Source organism: Bombus huntii, chromosome 4 (assembly GCF_024542735.1).
Source record: "Bombus huntii isolate Logan2020A chromosome 4, iyBomHunt1.1, whole genome shotgun sequence".
Lineage (NCBI taxonomy): Eukaryota > Metazoa > Arthropoda > Insecta > Hymenoptera > Apidae > Bombus > Bombus huntii.
Genome location: NC_066241.1, coordinates 5476718 through 5498022, shown reverse-complemented (window position 1 = coordinate 5498022; position 21305 = coordinate 5476718). Strand labels below are relative to the sequence as shown.

At 40.1% G+C, this 21305-nt stretch overlaps 1 protein-coding gene across 1 annotated transcript in view; it reads right to left on the bottom strand.

Annotated features, from left to right (window-relative positions):
* Positions 1-417: 417 nt before the first annotated feature.
* Positions 418-21305, bottom strand: part of LOC126865046 (somatostatin receptor type 2-like) — a 72207-nt gene continuing 51319 nt past the window's right edge. Inside the window, exon 2 of the mRNA XM_050617107.1 lies at positions 418-4382. Within this exon, the coding sequence (XP_050473064.1) occupies positions 2667-3941 (1275 nt within the window). The 5' untranslated portion in view covers positions 3942-4382 and the 3' untranslated portion in view covers positions 418-2666. The remainder of the gene's footprint in view (positions 4383-21305) is intronic.

Here is a 21305-nt window from a genome sequence, read left to right as displayed (position 1 = left end):
TCGCTGGACGAGAACGCCGCGATGTTCTCGTTCATTCTCGCAATTTCGAGTAAGTATTTTTATAACGACGTTTACGTTGCTCCTGTTCATTTTTTAAATGCATCCCCGCTGGGACTATCTAGGAGTAGGTCACATAATGATCCGCACTCGTGCTCGTTTCTTGGCTTTTACGAGCACGTGTGTAGACTGAAATTAACGAGCTGAAACGAACTGTACTCGCATGTGATACGTTGAAGCTTGTTTCGCGACTGGCCCCGTTCGAAACTGTGTGCGTATCTTCGATGTGGCTGTTGTAGCTACTATGCTTTCTAAACAGAATGAGTTTCGTTGTTAGCTTGATCAGATCTTATACTCGAGCTGGTTTCGACGACGAATCTATTCTCTTTTAATAGTTGAACTACGATAGCGCTTCGGTAATTTATTGTTAATTTAAGCGGGAACATGAGGATAATTGGAATAAAGTAAAATTCGATATTGGCTGTAAAATTTAAAAAATTGTAAAATTTCTGAATCGCGAAAAGCGACGAATCGATTCTGTTTCGTCGAGTATACTGGAAATTAGAATACATTGAAATTCAAATTTCAGTGTGATTTTATGAATCTCCCAGTCGGCGAAATTTAGTTTTTCTTGGGTAAAATTTCATCCCTCGCGAGGTAGATACATTCAGAAGAAGAATAACTCGAGGTTCAAAAGCATCGTACTTTTAAATTTGCGAAACAGAATAATTGCGTGCCATAGAACGACGCGTAGTAATGAAAACCTCTTCGCAGTTCAAAAGATATGCTGATTGAAAGGCAAACGTAGGACAATCAGCGCGACTATTCGCTACTTATATCGCTAGTTTATTGAAGACCAACGTTCCTTAAACACGATTCCATCCTTTCATCGCCATCTCGATTCTTCAACGTGTTACTTGCGAAGGCAGCTTTTGATCTTTATGATCAGCTCTCGAAACTTTATACATTCACGCGTTAACTTTTACTTTACTTTACACAACTTGATAAGTAGAGAAAATTGATAGCGACTGACAATTTTCTTCCTCTTCCCGTCTTTTCTTTTTTATACGACTATTGACGGTCATAACGTCGATTTATTTGTTGCTCGACTTCATTGAACATTTTTCGAATTACTATCGAGTATATAGTGTTGTTGAAATACACGTTTTTGTCTCGAAGGTTCGATCAAGTCGAGCAAGAATCGTGATCCACGAACACAGTGTCCATCATCGGATGACGAAACGATGTTCTCTTCGTATTCTCCTCATCGTGCGCGTATACAAGAATTTTTCAAACTCGAACTACAACGACAGTTTTTTGTTCTTTTTAGTTTTAAGACTAATGAAAGCGGTAAATTCCCATAACTACGCAACACGCTGTCAAACGTTCGCTATTAGTCTCCGTCCACGATGTATTTTTCAATTTGAACGTTCTGAAAGAACGTTTAACTTTCTAAATGATCGACACGTTGTTTTCACAAAGTAAACCGATCCGAAATACAGCGATAAATCACGAAAATACTCGACGACTTCTTGCGATAGTCCTTGGAACAATTTTATCCCGATCTTCGCCACGATTTCTCTTCCACACAATGTGCGCCTTGTCACGAGTAAGAAAAGAGGGTGAATAAAAATCGAAATAATGGAACGAGGCATCGAGGAAGCAAGAAAACACCAAAGAAAGCTGTTCCAACCGCGAGTCTCCGGGGCAACTTGTTGTTCTCTACTTCGAGACATGCTGTATCGATCTTTCTCAGCCATAGATCGAATAGACTCGTTCGTAGAGACGTTGAAGCACTATCGTCGTGCTTCTTACTAGGCAGAAACGTGTCGCTGAAATACTCTGTCTTTGGCACGGAAACCATTCGCTTTTTCCTTTCGTTGAATCATCCACGTTAATCGATAAATACATCGATCGACTACGGTATATGTATATAATATGTACAAATTTGACTTGCTTTTCTTCTCGTTTAATTTATTTACCAATGGAATTTCATTAAATTTTATACGATCTCTCGAGCGATGGTATTCTGTACAGAAATAAGACTCGCCTCTTCAACAGCGATTTTATCAAAGGGTTTCTGTTCTTTGATAGCGCTTCTGTTCCCGCGCTTGGCAAACTCATCGACGATTCGTTTATTCTCCCGGTTGCTGTGCGTGCGTGTAGAGTTAACTAAACGGAATGACCGCGCTCTTGACCCGTTCTCCAAGAGGAGTAATGGCGGCACGTGCGTCACGGGTCAAGCAATGCTCGGCCTCCTTCCTCGGCCGATTTCCAGTAATATTCCAGCCTTTTTGCGGCTATTGTTCGAAACCAGCTACTACAACGAAGGAATTGAACGAGACGACTGTACAGAAATGGGCGTTTACATTCGGTTGACACACGAACGTGATTTTGGAGCAAATCCATCGGTACCAGAATCGCGAGGGAAAGTAGCAAAAATTCGATGAACGATCTTATCGAGTCGCTGTTTCGACGATTCTAACGTCATCTGAAAATTCGTTCCACGACATCGATCTTCTTCGTTCCTTAAAATCAGTTCTCTTCTTGCACGATGATCCTAGGCTCATCTGGTCATCGTGACAAGGAAAAGAAAAAAATAAGAGGCCGTCGTTAGCCCGTCGTTCGCATTTCGTTGAATCGTTATCTTCGTTTTCTTCGTTTATTCTTTACACCTGCGTCAATAATGTCAATTGCGTTCCATTTTTCATCGCGTCTTTCTCTCTCTGCGTTTGATCTCTCGGCTCGTTGCCTATGGTAATATTCGATCGTGACGTCATGGTCACCGTCGTCGTGGAAGTTTTGCTGATCAGTAATCCTCTCTCGGCGTCTTCGTCTTCCAGCTCCATCCTCGATTGACCGGATGTAGCTTGTCGATTCGACTGAAGCCTTTCAGCGTTCGCCTTGTTCCTCCGTGGAAATACACTGTTCTCGATATGCAACGTGGCATTCACGTCCTTCCCAGCGGCGCAAGTGCACGCTTTCAAGAAACTTTTCTTGAAATTGTCGCTGAGGAAAGCGTATAAGATAGGATTCATCGCGCTGTTGCTATAACTGAGGAAGCCAGCCAGTAAGAAACTGGTAATCGTGATCTTACTCTGACACTGTTTGGGTGGAGTGTAGATCAACGCCACTTGCATCAGCCAGTAGGGCAGCCAGCACAAAACGTACACCGTGATCACCGTCAGTACTAACTTGGTCACTTTACGATGCGATCGTTTCTTCTCCTTGGACTTGTTCTTTGGTCCGACCGTTTGAAGCTTCCTGATTACGAGGAAATAAAAGATCAGAATGAGAATCAGTGGAATGGCGAAGCCTAGGATGAACGTGTACAAAGTAAAGGTAGTGTGGCCTCCGCGATCGTTCGGCCAGTAGATGTTACAGTTGATTCCTTTCTCAGACTCCATCGCGTTGGCGTACAGAAATATAGGGATCATAAAGAGAGCGCTCGTGGCCCAGGCTGTTAGAGAGACCACTTTGGAGATGAATGGCGTACGAATCTTCGGCGAAGATATCGGATGACACACGGCGATGTAACGATCGGCGCTCATGATGAAAAGGAAGATGCTGCTGGTAAACTGATTGATGCTGGTTGTAGTCATATACGCTTTGCACATGATCTTCCCGAAGATCCAGCTACGTAGGCTCATCGTGGTCACCAAGAAAGGTATTCCTATCAAGAAACACTCGTCCGCTATAGCCAGGTTCACGATGTACATGTTGGTCACTGTTTGCATCTTCGAGAACCGTAACACCACGTAAATCACCAGAGTATTTCCGAGAAGACCAACGATGCAGACGATAGAGTAGAGAATCTGATTGACCAGCGAGACGATCGGCAGATCAGCCTCGCAATTCTGGATCATCGACTCCTCCTGATTCATCTTGCGAGCGTAGTCGATCATGCTCGGCGTCGTCTCGTAGCTTATTATCGTGGCGTTCATTTTGCTCCAGCCGTCTTAGATTCTTCGTCCAACGAACGATCCTCGTCCCCTTCGTAAATTTACTTTTTTCTCCAACGATCTTCTCCCGGAGATTATTCACGCGACGGCTTTCGATTGATGGTTCAAGAGATCTAACTGCGATTACTCGGCACGAAGAAAGATTACCGAGACAGTCTTTACTTTCTCTTTTTCACGGGATTTGTTCGTCTTTAGGGGAGATACGAATGTATGAACCGCCTTTTAGGAATTAAACGTGTGTTCGTCGTATTCCGTCGAGGATCAGAGGGTAGACGAAGGATCGCTGCGCCGACAACGACGATACGAGAGATGGATCCGACGTCATTCCGTCAGCTGTGAAACGATTGCGCTTCCGGACACCCGATCGCTCGGAAGTCAACGCTGCACGCTCGCCTTCTCCCGTTTCCTCCCGAGCACACGAGTCTGAAACAAAAGAAAGCACCGTTTTTCAAATTTGATTTCACCATGTTCAGGCGTAAATTAACGCCTCTTCGGATGAATCCGACATTTTTTCTTTATACATGTGGTAACTTATATGGGTCTTAGAGTAAGGACAAGTAATGATGTTTTATTTAGAGTTTAGTTTAGTTTAATAAGCGATACTCAATACAAAGGAACCGATTACAATCTCGTCGTACGTCTTATTATCATACTCTCCGGTTTCTCCACTTACACTCTCTGACTTCTCGATTCACACTGCCCATTCTCAAACTGACACACTGCGTCCTCTCAACTAACATTCTAGCCGTTCTAGCATCCCTTTGTCTTTTCCTAGGCCCACCACACACGTGTTCCGCAAACGCTCGTTGCCAGGGTCACGTAGGCTTTTTCTACAAAACTATACACTTGAAAAGACCGACGACACATTGATGGACCCGACGGCGCCTCGGCTCTCGCGACGTTGTTCATGGTTAACTCGATGTTTCTTAGGCCCTTTTCCCCGATACTACATACAGATTAAATTGAAATTTGTCTTTAAGCGGTTTCGATACGGACAGCGAGTGAGCTAAGCTATTGAAAACTTTCTGATTGAATTCCTGAGGATTTTTTAGATCTGCAGTACAAAGATTTCGTTGGCAAGGGTTCGACGAGCAGTTTCAACCCCATTATTGGCAACAATAGACTCAATTTGTGTGGTGTATAGCACCAGTTGCTTTCATCAGATGAATCGATGGAGGGTGTATCTCAAAGAGAAGGTGATCGAGAAGTTTGAACCATCTGAAATTCTTATTGCTTTTGTAATACGAGTTTGATCTTACGATTATAAGTTCTAAGTGTTTTCAATAGTTATACCTGATAAAATAATTATAGTCTCTTATATTGTTTATGAACGAGTATAATTTTTTATTTCGGTTGTGAAATTACAGTTGAATTATCGTTGCAGTTGAATTAATCTTCGATAGCTCGCGATATCAAATTCTTCATATTTCATCAATTAAATATGCAATATTATGCACGCTTGCAAACATTAATCGTTTGAATGTTCTACATAATTAATAATCGATAATTAATTAAACATACATCTAAATGTAAATATGTATGAATTTGTAAATAATTATCACTTTTTGTTGCCCTATATTATATATATATAACGATCCTTTTACGGTCAAAGCTTCGAAAGCATTCGCAACACGTTTGTTATACAATTGGCACGAAACGTTAAATTAAACAAATGTGCGCAAGTAAACTGCAACACCCAAAACACCACCGTATTCCATTCTAATTAAATTCCACTCCAGTTAAACAGAAACAGACTGCTATATCATATTATACTTAACTCTAGTTCTCCAAGACAGTTCTCTATCCAAACAACCCTAACAGCGTAACTGTTGATTTAGATACTAGAACTTGGTGGAATTTACTTAAACCTCTTGCAACGTTTGAAACACTTAAAACGTCGCTCTGTGTCGCTTTAATTAAACAAACTATGACTACACTACGATTGTTGTCGTTCCGCAAACTCTTTGATAGTAGTCGATTCGAAATATTTCACACAGCTCTCGTTCGGATTCTATTTTTGAGTTTGCTTTTCTTCTACTGACCTCGTTTCACAGTTTCGTTAATAATTAATTAATTTCGTTCCTAAATAATTAATTTCGTTGTATTATATGGTAAATCATTCATCGACGTCATAAATTAAGTACTAACCTCTCCAAGATCATTCTCTTTCCAAAATAAACCTAGCAACGCGATTGTTGATCAAATGAAACGTAAATCTTTGGGAACAGGGTAGCTCCGAAAACCGAGAATCCTGTTGACAACTCTGCAACAAGCAGGGAAGGTTAGATTGCGAGGAACATTACGGTGATCCGAGTTGACTCGTGACTTGAGAGTTCAACGTTTCGGGCAACCACAGCTTGTGGCTTTCGCCACGCTGGTAAGCCGAACAAGCGGCTCGAGAAACTCGAGAACTCGACGCGAAACTGTACCGGATGTTCTTCGTTGCCCCAATGTTTAAGGATGATTTTCAATGCAGCGAAAGCGACTACGCACGATCCGTTGGTAAAAGCGTTGGAACACTGGCGTTGATCGCTCTGCACGATCGTTTCGCCAATCCTTCGCTGCTTCCCGAGACTCTGATGCTTTTAGAAGTCGCAAGATTCAGATTTGCAAATTTTTTAGAACGAGGCAGCGACGCAATCAATTTTGACAGATTTCTGCTGGAGAACTCGGAGAACAGATAAGAGCTCATGGTGAAAAATTACGAAGACTCAGGGTAAGGTGAAGTTCGTTTGATTCAGAAGTTGTTTTTCGATAAAGGTACGAGTGGCTGAGAATCGTAATGGTAAAATTCAATAAAATAACAAGACCGTAGCAAGTTAACATGCAAGAAACTAACGTTACTTTTCCAGTTGATACTTTCGAATGCTTTACAAGGTTGGCGCGCCTCGATTATCCATCGATTTTATCTGAAATAATTCAATGAAACTGTTAGGGAAGTGATACATTTACACTGTACATGAGAGTGTGTGTGTAAGGGTTAGAGGGCGTCAAGGTCTTAGTGGAGACAAAAGACTGTTGCCAGATGTTAGAAGAATCTAGGATAGTCGGTTGGCGACAAGCGTGCGTGCAAGACGTTCTTCAGAGAGTAATATAGATGTATAACTGTTGTGTGGGAAATATAGTCAATTATTTGTATTCCCAAATCCTCGAATTTCCTTAACAGAAACGATGATCGTCGATGTTTCACATCGGTAGCACGAATTCCTTGCTTTGATTACTCTCGCAAATTAGATCGCACGTCTCGTTTGAAAATCACGATGGTTCGTTCATGAAAGATCGTCATTATCGTTTCGGGCGCGAGTATTATTAGCAGGAAAGTTCGCGTTGTTCATGGAAAAGAGAGAACCTCGTTCTCGTTTAACTCGCTTCGCGTTTTCTCCAGTTTCATTAAACGCGAGTCATTATCGATATCCAATGGAAAGAGTTATCTGTGTTTTCATCGGGTCGCTGCGTTGAAATATTATTCGTTGGTGGCCTCTTGGACGTAAAGTTCGCCGAAATTCTCGTTAAAGCGTCGAACTACGAGATAATCGGCAGCCAAAAAAGGATCTCCTTCTCGTTCGACTCGATCGTGAAAATGTTCAAGGAGCATTCAGGACGATCGTTCGATTCGTTTTCTATTAAACTCCGTTGAAGTGGAATTAAGTCGACGCGCGATCGCAGCACGGGAAACATATTGTTTTAGAAGCACTCATTAGTCTCTGGTATTAGACGATGCGAAATGAATGGCGATATGACGAACGCTTAAACCGTGAGAAAATTCGCGGTGCGTCGTGTTGCTCCGCAAGCTAATGAGCGCCGATCGATCGCCATTATCGGGCCATCCTTCCTATAGCCTTGCAATTACCCGTAAAACGATCGTCTTAACGTTTCAGCAATTTACTTTCCGCCCCTTTTTACCCTGGCAAATTTATTTCCGCATTGTTTGAACAACGAGTAGAGCAAACGAAGATTAACCGTACGAGTGATCGCTTCACTGAACGAACGTTTTGATTAAACATTCACGACTATCTTTATTATAAAAACATTAAGCGCCATTAAATACAAATACCGTTGTTTAAATTGTAGAAGAAGAAGAAATTGTTGCATACTAAATAGTTTAATTACTAATTTTTTATTTCGAGCTAATTCTCTGAAAGATGTATTTTCCTCGGTTGTATGGATCTTCTATTTCTCCAAGTCATTTATCACGAACGATCACGAGCAGACTCTCCAGCGAATAATGACGCTTGTTCTGGCCAGGAAACAAAGTAGCAGTTGCGACAAGATATTATTAGCGTATTTGCTTGCAACGTTCCGAATAACCGCGGTACATCAATTTTGGCAGAAATCCAGATCTCAACAGCAACACGTGGAATTTTCGTATTAAACGTCGAATTTTATTCGAACTGCTTTCCAAATGAAACCTCCCTCTTATTGCGATTTTTTCTTCCTCCGTGTTATTCTTCCTCCGTGTTATTCTTCCTTCGTGCTAGAAAATATATCCTCGAGAAAAACACGACGAAACGTCTCATTACGTATACATCGTTTTCGTATTATTACATAGCCTCCTTCTGTCCCTGGGTAATATCGCATAAAAGATGAATAGCATAAGTCCAAGGAGAAACTAATATTCTACATTGTATTCGCTTGCCCCATTCTTTATCAACGTTCTTTATTTTCGCCGAGAAAAAAGAACCACAATTCTGTCCAGTATACAATTAACCATTGTGCACTTGCTACAAAAAGAAAGAAAAAAAAACAAAAAAGAAAAAAAAGAATATCACGGTAATAACCTTCTTCCGTGCAGTTGCTGAGTACTTTTAATGAAGTGCAGACAGTTGTAGAAACGTATCAACATTTTATCCAATAAACTCGTGGTCCTCGTATTAATTTGATATATTCATCTAGCTACAAAAGACGAAGAAAAAAAGAACAATTAAGCGCAGATTTCCTAACAAACTTTCAACAGACTTACGATAAAACGAACGCTTAACAACACGCCAGCCTATTTGCAAGGTCAGATCTTATTCTGATAAATTTGTCACCGTATTACTGCTCGTCTGGCTTATGAACGACTCATATCACTGATATAGTCTGTGTTTATTCTTGTATAAAATTGAGAGTCGTGCAGCTTACGAATTTAAATATACGTCGATCTACATACAAAAGTGGAACTTCCACTTGACAACGAGCTTCCAAGGTCAAGCTAATTTTTCACTCAAGTTCTCTCTCTCTCTCTCAAAAAAAAAAAAAAAAAAAAAAAAAAAAAGAAACGAGAAAAGAGACAAAAAGAAGGAAACGACAGATTTCAAGAGTTTATCTTGAAATATACGTAAGATAGTACAAGATCACATTAACGATGTAAAATGTACAAAAATATCAAAGACGATATTCGAAACTTTTTCGTTTGGATATTGTTTATATTAAAAGAATTCTCTATACATAATAGAATTACACAGCAGTACGTTAGTCGCGTTAATATCGACTTAAATGATAAATAACTCGCTGTCCATAAATATTAAGCTCGTGGCTTGTTATCCGGCAATGTTTGCGAACGGAACAGAGAGTAGAGCGAAAGCATAGATACGATCTCTAATATATGAAGAAACCAAGGGAATTCGTATTTCATGAATTCAGCACGATACAGTGGTATCGATACTTGTTGAGCAAAAGTCGTCCGTTTCGCCACAGAGGCCATTTATTTCAATATCGTTGTCGTAGAACATAGTCCGCCGAGTTCGATAATTCTCGTGTGCCAGTGGTTGCAATATCGTAAAGCTTAGTTAGTCTTCGCGTGCAGTTTTGGAAGTGAAAAAAGAAAAACAGTCGGGTCAAATCGACGATGGTTCGTTAATAAACTCGACCTGATTCGTCGGATAAACCATCGATTAAAGGCGGAACAATTTTCGAGTGGAAACGATCGCGCTTGATACTTCAGCGAGGGGAATACGTAGCGAAACTCCATCTATGGACCTTGTAACATCGGTTTACGACCACCGGAGAAGATGTGCTGGTTACATCGGCAGTCGGTTCACACACAGCGTCGATCAATACCTATAGCTTGGAATTAAATTCAGAAATTCACGTAATTTACGTGGAACCAATAATATAGGGTTTCGCTACGTCGAACTGGTATTCTTGGAATTTTGAATTATGTGACAGCTATTGCTAGTTGCTCGACCCTATTTTACATCACAACTACCGACGAATGATGTATGAAACTGGTACCAAGAAATCAAAATGAAATGTGTGTGAGAAAATACATAATGTTACGTAATACAAGAGGAAAACAAGCTTGCACGTGTTTGCACGTTTAACGAGGAATTGTTCAAATTTCTAAATATTCACCCTGGTACTAATCTATAAAATTTCTATCCAAATTTTTCAACTGATCGTTTTCTATTTTTAAGAATAAACACTCCAACCGATCGATTTTCTACTTTTGTCAGTGTGATTAGTTAGCTTGAATTTTGTATTTAACTTTAAAAATAGCGGTAGAATCAGGTCTATATTCCGACGTAACCTTACTAATTCTTAATACGCTGGTTTCTCATTTCGACGATGCTTCTTATGCGAATTTTCATTAATAATCGGATGGACTGACTTTTGAATGTTCAATTATTTAGTCGACACGAACAGAAATGTGGCTGATAAATTATTAAATTTAATTCATATTCCTAGCGTGCTAATCTTTCCCTCCACAGGCAGATGAAATATTACGTCAGATTTCATTCCTACAAAGGATAGATCCGCAAAATTTAGGTACAGTTCTTTCATTCCGATCGTCAAAGGAATTTTCGGATCCGAGCGTAGGTGGGTTTCACGTAGAATATTTAACGAAGCAACCCAAGATCCGTGTGATAAGAGAATTCAAAAAGAGCTCGGCAGACTACGACCTCAAAGTTAAAATGTTGACGACCAACGTCACGAACGCACGTATTAAAGAACCTAAAAAATGTAGGCTCCCCATAAAGTGTTCCAGCACGTACAAAGAACTCCCCCGGTGTTTTACTTATGGTAATCACACTCGCCGGAAATTCTTCGCCATATAATTTATTCCTGCAACTTGTTTCAATTGTTCCAGTCTAAACAATTGAAAATTGTAAACGCAACCTAGAGTTTCTATTCACATCTATTCGTCCTGATTAACGCGCACTTTTAATTTCTCTCGTTCTATTAATCCTATTACCTCGTGTGATATACAGCCGTGACCCAAACAAAGACGTATTATTACTCCACCATAATAGCAAGGCCGCGAGTGCTCAGTTGTTACCGTCGTCTACGACGAAACAATGCCTGCATTTCCGTATATGAGGTGAACAGAACCCGTGAATAACGAGGCGACGTAGCACGCGTAAATAAACCATCGCGTCGCCGGTTAAACCGGAAGTAATGACCATTCCCTCTGCAGTCGAACGAGGTAGCGGCGAGTCTCGTAACCGATACAAATGAATCGATTACGCGACCAGCAACGCGAATGCACAAGCTCTGCGAACAAATCGAAGAAGAAATCAAACGAAGATATACGCCAACGTGAAAGATCTGCTTTCCCGCTGGCTTTCGGATTCATTGTTCTCCCTCATCCTCTATTCTGTCTAGCAACTTGGCTTCTCATATAGAAGGCTGTTCTGCGCGCTTTGATCTTCCACTTTGCTTTATTTAAAGTTGGAAACACGGTATTAAACGGGAAATCCTAGGATTCTAATTTAGTCGTATTCTTGGAAGTGGTCGATCGAGTGCAAACGTATTAACTCGTCCTTTGTAAAAGATACGTTTTACGCATGGTCAAAAGTACGCGAACATTCGCTTATTTTTGGTGAAATTCAATGAAATTATGGATAAACTGGAAGTGGAGGAGAATATGGAACATTTGAATATAATTGTAGAATAAAGCGCAAGTTTCACGGGGAAAAGGGTCTCGATGTTAAATTTATCAAGAGAGGATTACGTGTTTCAACGTTAAGAGAGGATTTAGATCATACGATGTCATATACATATTTTAATAACGTATACTGTTAATAGGAATCGACTAAAATAGCCAGTTGATACTTGGAAACGTGACATTGCACGCGATAAAAAGAGATATTGTGCAAATTATTTCGGACAGCACGTTGAAAATTCGTGACTTTATGAAAAAAAAACCGAGACTCCCGCGACCTAATATAACTCGATGTTTCGCGTGGAAGCAAAAGTGGGAGAGGGTGTTGTGTACGTGAAATCGATAACTCGGCAAGATGGGTGGACGCGTTAAATCGGATGCCCGCGAAAAGAACGAAACTGTAGCAGCGATCGTCGGGAAAAGCAGGCTGCAATGAAATTCGAAATTCGTAACGGTCTACCAGGAAAATTAAATTCCAGCGCGAAGACGCAACATATTGAATGTGCTCGCGTTTAGGATGCTTTAATCGTTACGTTGTAAATCGTAAACCATGAACAACTGACGCGCCCATTTAACGCCGCGACTCTCTCGATTTTTAATCACACGCTGAACACCGAAGTATAAGAGGTCAATGAATCATTTTTTATCACATTCATCTTCATAATATCGCTCGTAGTATCGTTTTATTTTATGGTATCAAATTTTTGTAGCCATATGGAAGTATTAGGTTACTATGTACGTAACTTCTTCGAGATATAATATTTTCGTTATTGGAGGAACGCGAAATAGGAATCTGGAAAGTTCAACGAATCTCAGAGTCGTAAATCTCACCCACTGGCACAGATTTCTTTGGAGCGGGATTATCGGTTGGCGACGTCGATAATAATCATGTCGAACTCGCGATTACCGTTTCCCATTCACCAAGCCCTTCTCTTATAGTGGCAACTCTCCAAAATGGAAACGTTGTTTTCGTTTCTCGCCCGATATTTGGCCAAGAATCAAATCCAACGATTTCGGTTATCGCTTATTGTTCCTGCTAATTCTTTTTGTTTTCAATAGGCACGCCATTGTCTAGAATTTACATTTACATACTTCGAATCGTTCTACTCAACCTATAATTCTCGTCGATCAATCCTTCCTTCGACGGTTTAGCCCAATTATCACGTTTTATATTACGCCAGGTGTTCCAATACTCACGAACGTGAGAGTATGTGTTGTTAAAAACGGTAGACCTCGAGGAAGAACGAAATTCGAAAAGGCCAGTGACTGGAAAACCATTTTCGTTCGGATATTCCTGGCTGGAATAACAGCACCCTCACGGATCGCTTGCTCAATCGGATTATTCGAAATAACCTGGGATATTCTGGCAATTATGTAAAAGTCGATTTCGTCTGCAACGAAGAGCCAGATCCTTGAAATTTGTTAGATTTCTAGAGTACATCGGGAACTCGTGTCGTTTCGTGTTTGATTCTCATCGACGGTCTTCCCGCCAGTCCAGTTCGTGCCACTTTCTTTGGAAATTGTTTTAAATGGTACTATACAAACAGCCGTGATAGTTGGCGAATTAAACGAGAGGTTCTATTAAACGGTTTAATTAATTTTTGCGAGGAGGTTCCATCGTAAAGAATTGGAAAAACGGTTGCGACTTTGAGAGAATCCTTGGTAAATTGAAGAAGGTATGCTGATAGCGCCGAAAAGATGGCGAATGGCAGAGGAAATTGTGAATTTCCGTGTCCGGGTTTTCCATAAGCCGGCCATTTCAAACGATAAGTAGATCAAAGGTCCGCTTTTTCGTAAAATTTCGGATCTACCCCTTTAAGTAGGTTAATCTATTCGGTGAAAAAGTTCAAAAGAAAAGCTCCTTGTGGCCAAAAGAGTTTTACAGCCGATCTGAGATCTTTGAATGTCAGTATACTCGTACGTAACCGTGTTATTAAACTGACTAGATTCGAGGCTTTTATACGTTCATGCGAAGTTTAAAGATGCAAACATGCACAGAATGCACGTAATATGCAAAGTGGGTATATGAAGAAATAGCAAATATATGGCGATGCATCTTCTTTTCTAAGAATATACGTCGATCAAGCTGCAAACATTTACGGTGTTTTTCATCGATCGCATTCCTTCCACCTTGGAACGTGACGTCCCTAAAGGGTTAATATCCGTTGGTGACTGATACGATGAAAAGTTGACACTGCAATTCATCATGTACTCGCTCGACGCTTGCGGAACCGAGAATAACATTTTATCAACTTGTGGCAATAAGCCGTGTATTTCAGTAGACCGAGAACCTTGGCTCTAACATACACGCAATTTTCGGTAAAATTACCTACATCTGTCGACTTGTATCTTAGGCGACGAACCACGTTATGCTTCTTTTGGCACAAAAACCTATATGTACTTAGCTACTCCATCATCGTCAACGAGACGGGTTACAGCGGTGTAATGCAAAAGTTTACGATGTTCGTTAATGCACGCAAGAAGCTGCCTCTTTGACACGGCTCGGACGATCGATGGAAAATGCCACAGACGCGATGATTAATGGAACGATGTACATTCGGTTTTATCTGTATGTTCCTAAAGGTCGAACCAAGCTTTTTCGATATCTGTCGAACTTTAATTAAATTAATTCGCGGCCCAGATTCTTCTCGTCTTTTTTACGATAACGTTTTATAAATATCAAACTAAAGAGCCACGATGTTCAAACGGGTAATTTACTTTTTACCTCCCGATGTAAAGTGGAAACTACGTAGTTTATCCGCGTTTCATCGGCAGATACAAAGTTTTTAAACCACTCGTACGAGTTTACAGGCTGGCTTCGTGAAAAACAGGCTTCGTACAGTTTACGACTCGAACTCGCTTTAACAGGCCAGCTCGCGGCACACCGCTCCTGATATTTCCTCCTTTTCTTTCATATTTATTTTTGCTTGGAATTAGAGCGCTCGTGGGAAGGAAACGAGGAGAGGGTTTTGGAAAAAATAAAGGTTTTGGTTTGATTTAAGTACCTTAAAGAGTACCACAGTATGTTATTATACTATTATTACAGTTACACAAAGTACAAGATATTTTTGATTTTCTCCTCGGTTTCCTCAATCAAGAAATTCAACATTTCTATATATGTATATATACAATACCTATCTAGAATTCATCGTTTGAAGACGGTCAATAGAAGTTTTTATATTCATCCGAAGATCGCCCTCTGCCAAAGTGGCTCTTTGATACGAACGCATAACCCCAGGTATAAAATCGGTTTCCGACAAAGTTTCCAACAAACTTAGACACTGAATTTATCCAAGCACATACATCAAAGGCATTATAAAGTGGGAGAAAAATGGGGGATCGTTCTGCGAGTGTCTCGAAAGAAACCCGTGCCTTTTTCATTCAACGTTTCCCAATTCCCTTATATATCGAGCTATCTACGACGATCCCTTTACGAAACTACGTTCTCGACGTTTTTATAGACTCGAAGAAATATTCGAAGCCGTAAAGATGACCGACTTGGAATTGGCCAACTTCTTTTCCCGCGGGGTTGACAAATTTTCCGGCCGTGTCTCGAAAATTACCCGCGAGTATCGAACACGCGTTTACATCGAGCGCGCCTGTAGAAACAGCGAAACAATCGTTTCGCGAATGTTGCATCCGCGGGTATGTCGTGTTTCGTCGAGGTTTCCTTGAAATGGAGAAAATTTGTCAGCAAGCGAAGCATCTCGAAATATTCGTCGGAGTCGTCGCTAAGTTCCATTCGTACCACGACTCTGTATATCTCGCGTATTGTTCGTAACAAGATGATCGTTTCGATATCACTGTGCGACGCGAAGAGTTTCAACGTCACGTACTTGTTCAACTTCGATCGATTCCATCGGGACGATAGCGACTCTTTTCCAGCTGTTTCGAGAATCGCAACGAGAGTTGACGTACGTGCCGCACGGAGATCGACCCACGCGAATATCAACGTGATAACGCTATAATACCGCATTGTGCTTGCAGTCAACTGATTTAAAAGTTCTCCGACGATATCCCGTGAGACGGACCAATTACCGAAACTAGCAGCTTCTGATGGAACTGCTGTTACGTGGACGACAATCTCCTCTGGAGATCTGGCCTGCGTCTCATTTGGCCTAACTTCGACTCGTTCCGTGGTAGCAGAGTTGGACGATTTGGTGTTTGAACGACGATTACTTGGTGGAAGTTCCTCGTAGATCTTTAATGGAACAAACTTTAAGAAAAGAGTGACGAGTATAGGAAAAAAAAAAAAAAAAAGAATGGAACTGGGACTGTAAGATAATATTTTGACGTCGTGTTCGTATATAAAAATATTATTCAGAAAGAATGATAGAGAGAAACTAACGTAAAAATATACGATCCACGTATATACGACTATCGAGCCATTCAAAGCTTCAAATTCAATATTTACAGAACTGTATTTTTGCGAAATATTTATTTCAATATCTTTTTTAACACGTTAGCTGCCACGCGAATTCTCTATAATTTGTTTAGGAGCTACGTCGAAATATACTACAGAGTAACATTTAATCCTTGCAAAATATTATATTTTATTTGCACACTTCTTTCTCACAACGTTATCTGAATCATTAACATTGTTGACAATTTGGTGGTTCATAAAATGTATCGTATTTAGAAGAAGAATTAGTAACACGAGTCACCTACGACTATCGATGATAATCAACGTGTTAATAACATCGACAAACATACGTATAGCAAAGAGATAGTATAAATGATCACCAGTCTCGAGATAAATTTTCACATACAATGTCTGTGATTCTAACTTTTCCTTTCTTTTTAATCCATTCATTTTTCATGTATACAGGGTGGTTGGTAACTGGTGGTACAAGCGGAAAGCGGGTGATTCTACGCGAAAAAAGAAGTCGAAAATATAGAATAACAATTTTTCGTTCGAGGCTTTGTTTTCGAGAAAATCGACTTTGAATTTTCGCTCGGTACGCGTGCGGTACGTTATGACGGATTTCACAGTAGATCGTTGTCTCGATGGAAAAATTAAAAAAAATAAAAAATAAAAAGAAAGTTTTTATTCCATATTTTCGACTTCTTTTTTCGCGTAGAATCGCCCCCTTTCCGTTTGTACCACCAGTTACCAATCACCCTGTATATCGTAGATTCGTGGTCACAGACTATGCCACGAAACGTTTAGCAATTAGTACGTGAATGGGTTAATCATTCAGTTTTTAACGTAACGCCAATCAGAGAGATGGAGACGCGGTTTCATTCGACGCTTGGTCGGACAACGTTCGTTCTGAATCTCCTGGAAGCTTTGATGGACATATCGGCGCCCGATTCCATCGATTCGAAATTTCTCACGGGCGCGCCGCCGGCTGTCGCGCGAGCAGTCTTCCTTTGCGGAATTTATGCGACACAGCTTTAGGGCCGTCGTAAACTCGCGACGAAACGACGAATCTCGGTCGAGGGACGATTTGCCGACGTTGAAACGGGGCCGCGATGAAACAACTTCTGGAAACGCGACACGATTCTAGCGTACAATGCCGAGGAGATGATACGAAACGCGATAGAAGAATTTACGAGGAATTGTTCGAGAAGAATGCGTGCATCGACGATGATCGCGGTCTAACGATATCACCGAGACGTTTTATGTTTCCAGACGAAATAACGTTAATTAAAGAAATCGCATGAATCGAATAGTTGGAAAAATATCTTATTCGTGGAATTTAATCGAAACTTCGTAGGATGAAATGGCAGATGAAAGTGGAATATTTTTATTCCGGCGAGAGCCAGGCTAATTCATGATGACAGTAAGTTTGAAAGTAAGTCTTGCTTCTTTTACTGCGTCTCGTACAATGATATTAATTTGCAGTGTATAACGTTTGTCGACATACACGTGCTCCATTTATAATTTTGTGTATCGATAACACGAAGAGATGTGCATTCACTGCGAATGCAATACGCAAAATGAACAATTGAATAAATAATGAGCAGCAATAATATTAAATTACGATTTGAAGCATAATTCAATAACAAATTAGTCAGTTATAAATTAATTTCCGCGTTATATTGGGAAATAATAAAAAAAAAAAACGTGAGTTAATTCGGCACACGGATAAAGATTTGTAAAAATTATCTCGTATTGTAAAATTTCTATCTAAATTGATACGAACCCGCTCGTATTTTCTTCGACCCATGAATTTCCTAGTATAACGTTGCTCGAAGAAACATTGATCCCGATATTCGCCACAGACTAGATTTCTTCTAAAATTCTGAACCATTTCGCGCAAGTACTTGTCATTTTTCTCGTGCATAAAGTCGATGTATCCTTAACGGATTTCCTCTGTTAAGAGGATCGTTGGGGAAGTAGAAATTTCACAAAGGACCCTCCGAACAGAGGTACGAATTTACGCTTCGCTTGGAAGCATTCCGCTGAGAAGTCACGTTCTAAGAAAGAAAAAGTGCCTGCTCAAAATGCGATGTTTAAAGACGTGTATCGCGTGCTGCGCGGCATTCTCGTTCTAACTTCGCGTCGTTACGTCGGTGGAACTCCTGTGAAATTTTCATGAATCGTTAATGTATTTCACTGTCGCGGCGATAAAGGGGCGATTCGAAACACGAGCCAGATCTCCCCGTTGGAAGACCGAAACACGAGGAATTGCAGTGGTCGCGCGATGCCTTGACACCCTGCGAAGAAACGCGAGCTTTTCGAATGTATAATTCGCACATCGCACGATTTCTCGGGAGAAATTTTCATGTACGAAAAAATGTCTCGAGCTAATTCTTCCAATCTATCAGAAGCATTTGAGATTTAACAGATTTAACGATTTCCCAGAGCCATAATATCTAAGGAACGTTTTTACCAAGTTTTCTTCCTTCGTTTCGTTCTACGAATTCGATCGTTCCATTTTCCGCGATTAACTTCGCTGGAAGAAATACAGCGAGCATCATACGGCAAAAACAGAAAGAGAAATATCGAGACAACGATAGATCGTTGGTATTTACTCTCTGTCGGAGCGCGTCTAAAATAACAAGTAACATCAGCGACGAATCGTGCAGGCAACATGCGTTTCGTCGCGATACCGTTTGTTCAAACATCGAAATTGGAAATCGCCGACAAGCAAAGTCAGATAAACTCGTGCATTGAAAAACGGTTGCTCGCGAGGCAGCGAATGATTATTTCGAAAAGCGAGCCTCGCGAACGGCAATATCAGCAATGAAACACGAACGATCGAAAGAGCAACGATCGATGGAAAATAGTAACCAAAAAGTTTACTACGCGCCAATAAAAGATCCTCGCGATTGTTCAAGCGGATTCAGCTCGAATTAACCGGTTCCGTGTTGCTGTACTGATAACCAACCAAACGTTTCGCTGCTTCCTGACAGTTTGTATGCTCGTTCACGCGATTTCATGTGATTTTGAGATTATAGGACGAAGTACGATTTACGAATTTCAAATAAGTATAGTAGAATTTATATTTATAGACACTTCGTTTATACGAGCAAGATAATTTTCAATTTTAGGTGTGTGTGTGTGTGTGTGTGTGTGTGTATACCTGTGATTTGAAAGCCGAGCTTTTATTATCCGAACTATCTTTTATCGCGCAATAAAATGGAATCTTAGCTATATACGAGAGTGTTTTTATAATTACAATGTGGATTTATTTACGCATATTCGAGCTTTTACGAAGCTATGGAAATGGAATTTTAAAGCAGAGATTTGTTTCGCTTATTAAATATTACGACGAGTATCGGACTTTGGATATTTTGCATTTGTATATTTTTGTATATTACGTGCAATCTGTGCACAACTAAAGTTTCCATAAATCCATATATGTATGTTATATGCATAATCTACTTACGACATTTACATGTACGCAAGCATTTGTTTGTGTAGAATAAGTTACCTGTATCGCCTGCTAATTCTATTATTGCCAAAATAATATAGAGATTAATAAGATATCTAAAATTAATGCTACAAATATCAATAATAATGTTCTCAACTTGCACCAAATTTTGTTATTAAACAGTTTGCTAAGACACCGCGATTCAAACCGAATTTTCTCTTAAATTCATGCTTTGTATAAAATATATCGCGTTGTATAAAATACGTGGCTCTAACTTTTGACTAGTATTATATGTGAACACGACACAAAAATAGTTTAACAAAACACACTTTGGTATTCCGAACGCCAGTTGTACGTGGTAGTTAGCAACTCCTACTATGGCAATTATTCGTTCATCGAATCTTGTCCATTGACATGTTCGAGTAAATATTATTGAGATTTGTATAATTTTGTGTGCTAGACTAGATTAGACGCGTAGTAGTGACACATGTATGTGAATACGTGTCTGAATACGTGAGTACGTGAATACGAGTGTACGGAAGTATGTGTGTGCATAGTGTCTCGAAAGACAGATGAATGTGACTGTTTCGTTGGCAGTGTGGTACGGAAGATGGTGAGACAAAGAAAGTGCTGAGACGCGTGCAAATGTAAATCGACGAAGATCCTGGAAATCGTTAATTAAATAAATCTAAAACAATTTTAATATGAATTCTAAGAGTAACCTTAGTGTTGCTTTAATTTTATTTCGACAATTAAGATCCACAATTCTCAACAAATATAAAAGAGGATTATAATTGCACAGACAGAATTGATATTCGCACAATTGATCGTAAGATTCGAAGATCGACTGTTGCTCTAATTATTATGAATCTTCGACCAGGTAAATGTTACGTGCTGCTTTTCGAAGAGCGACGGTTTATAACGCTATTACGTAACGAAGGGATTCCTAGCTGGAGTAATCCTCATTTCGTTTGGTTAATTTTCCAGCTAGCTTGGGACGAGTACAATGTTCCGTAATTTCATACGATCAGTTTCTAAAAATGGTTTTGCAAGAAATTCTTTTTGTTAAAAAGATTGGTGGACTATAAACGTGTTCGATAATCCTTCGCGTTCTTTGAATCGTTTCGTGAAGCGTTTTTCAAAGCAGTGCTTGTCTTCGATAAACCTTGCTAAAAGTGAGATTACATTGAACGAGCTTTTATTCTCTCATTTCCAAATTTTCCCTTTCCATCCGAGTGCATTTCATAAATTAATTATTCCGTTGAATCGTTTAACCAGTTCACCGAGGGCTACCCCTTCTCTCTCTCTCTCTCTCTCTCTGTATGCTTCTATCGATCGATAAATCCTGGCCAAGCAAATTATGGATGAATAATTCACACATACATAGGTACGCGCTGATGCCGGTGGCTGTTCGCAAATTACACGACTATTTTTATTTGTCTCGAGTTTTACGGTGCATGGGCAATGGGCATTCTGCGTTATTTAGCAACGCGTTTCGCCCGGGGAATAGAAGAGTTCAATCTCAATGTGCACGATGTATCCAATTGCCGAGATTAAATAACCCGTTAAACAAATTATCGAGAACGTGCGTTTATCTGCAAGGTGTATAAGATACGTACAAAATATATGGAGGATTTTACAAACAAGTATCTTTCCATA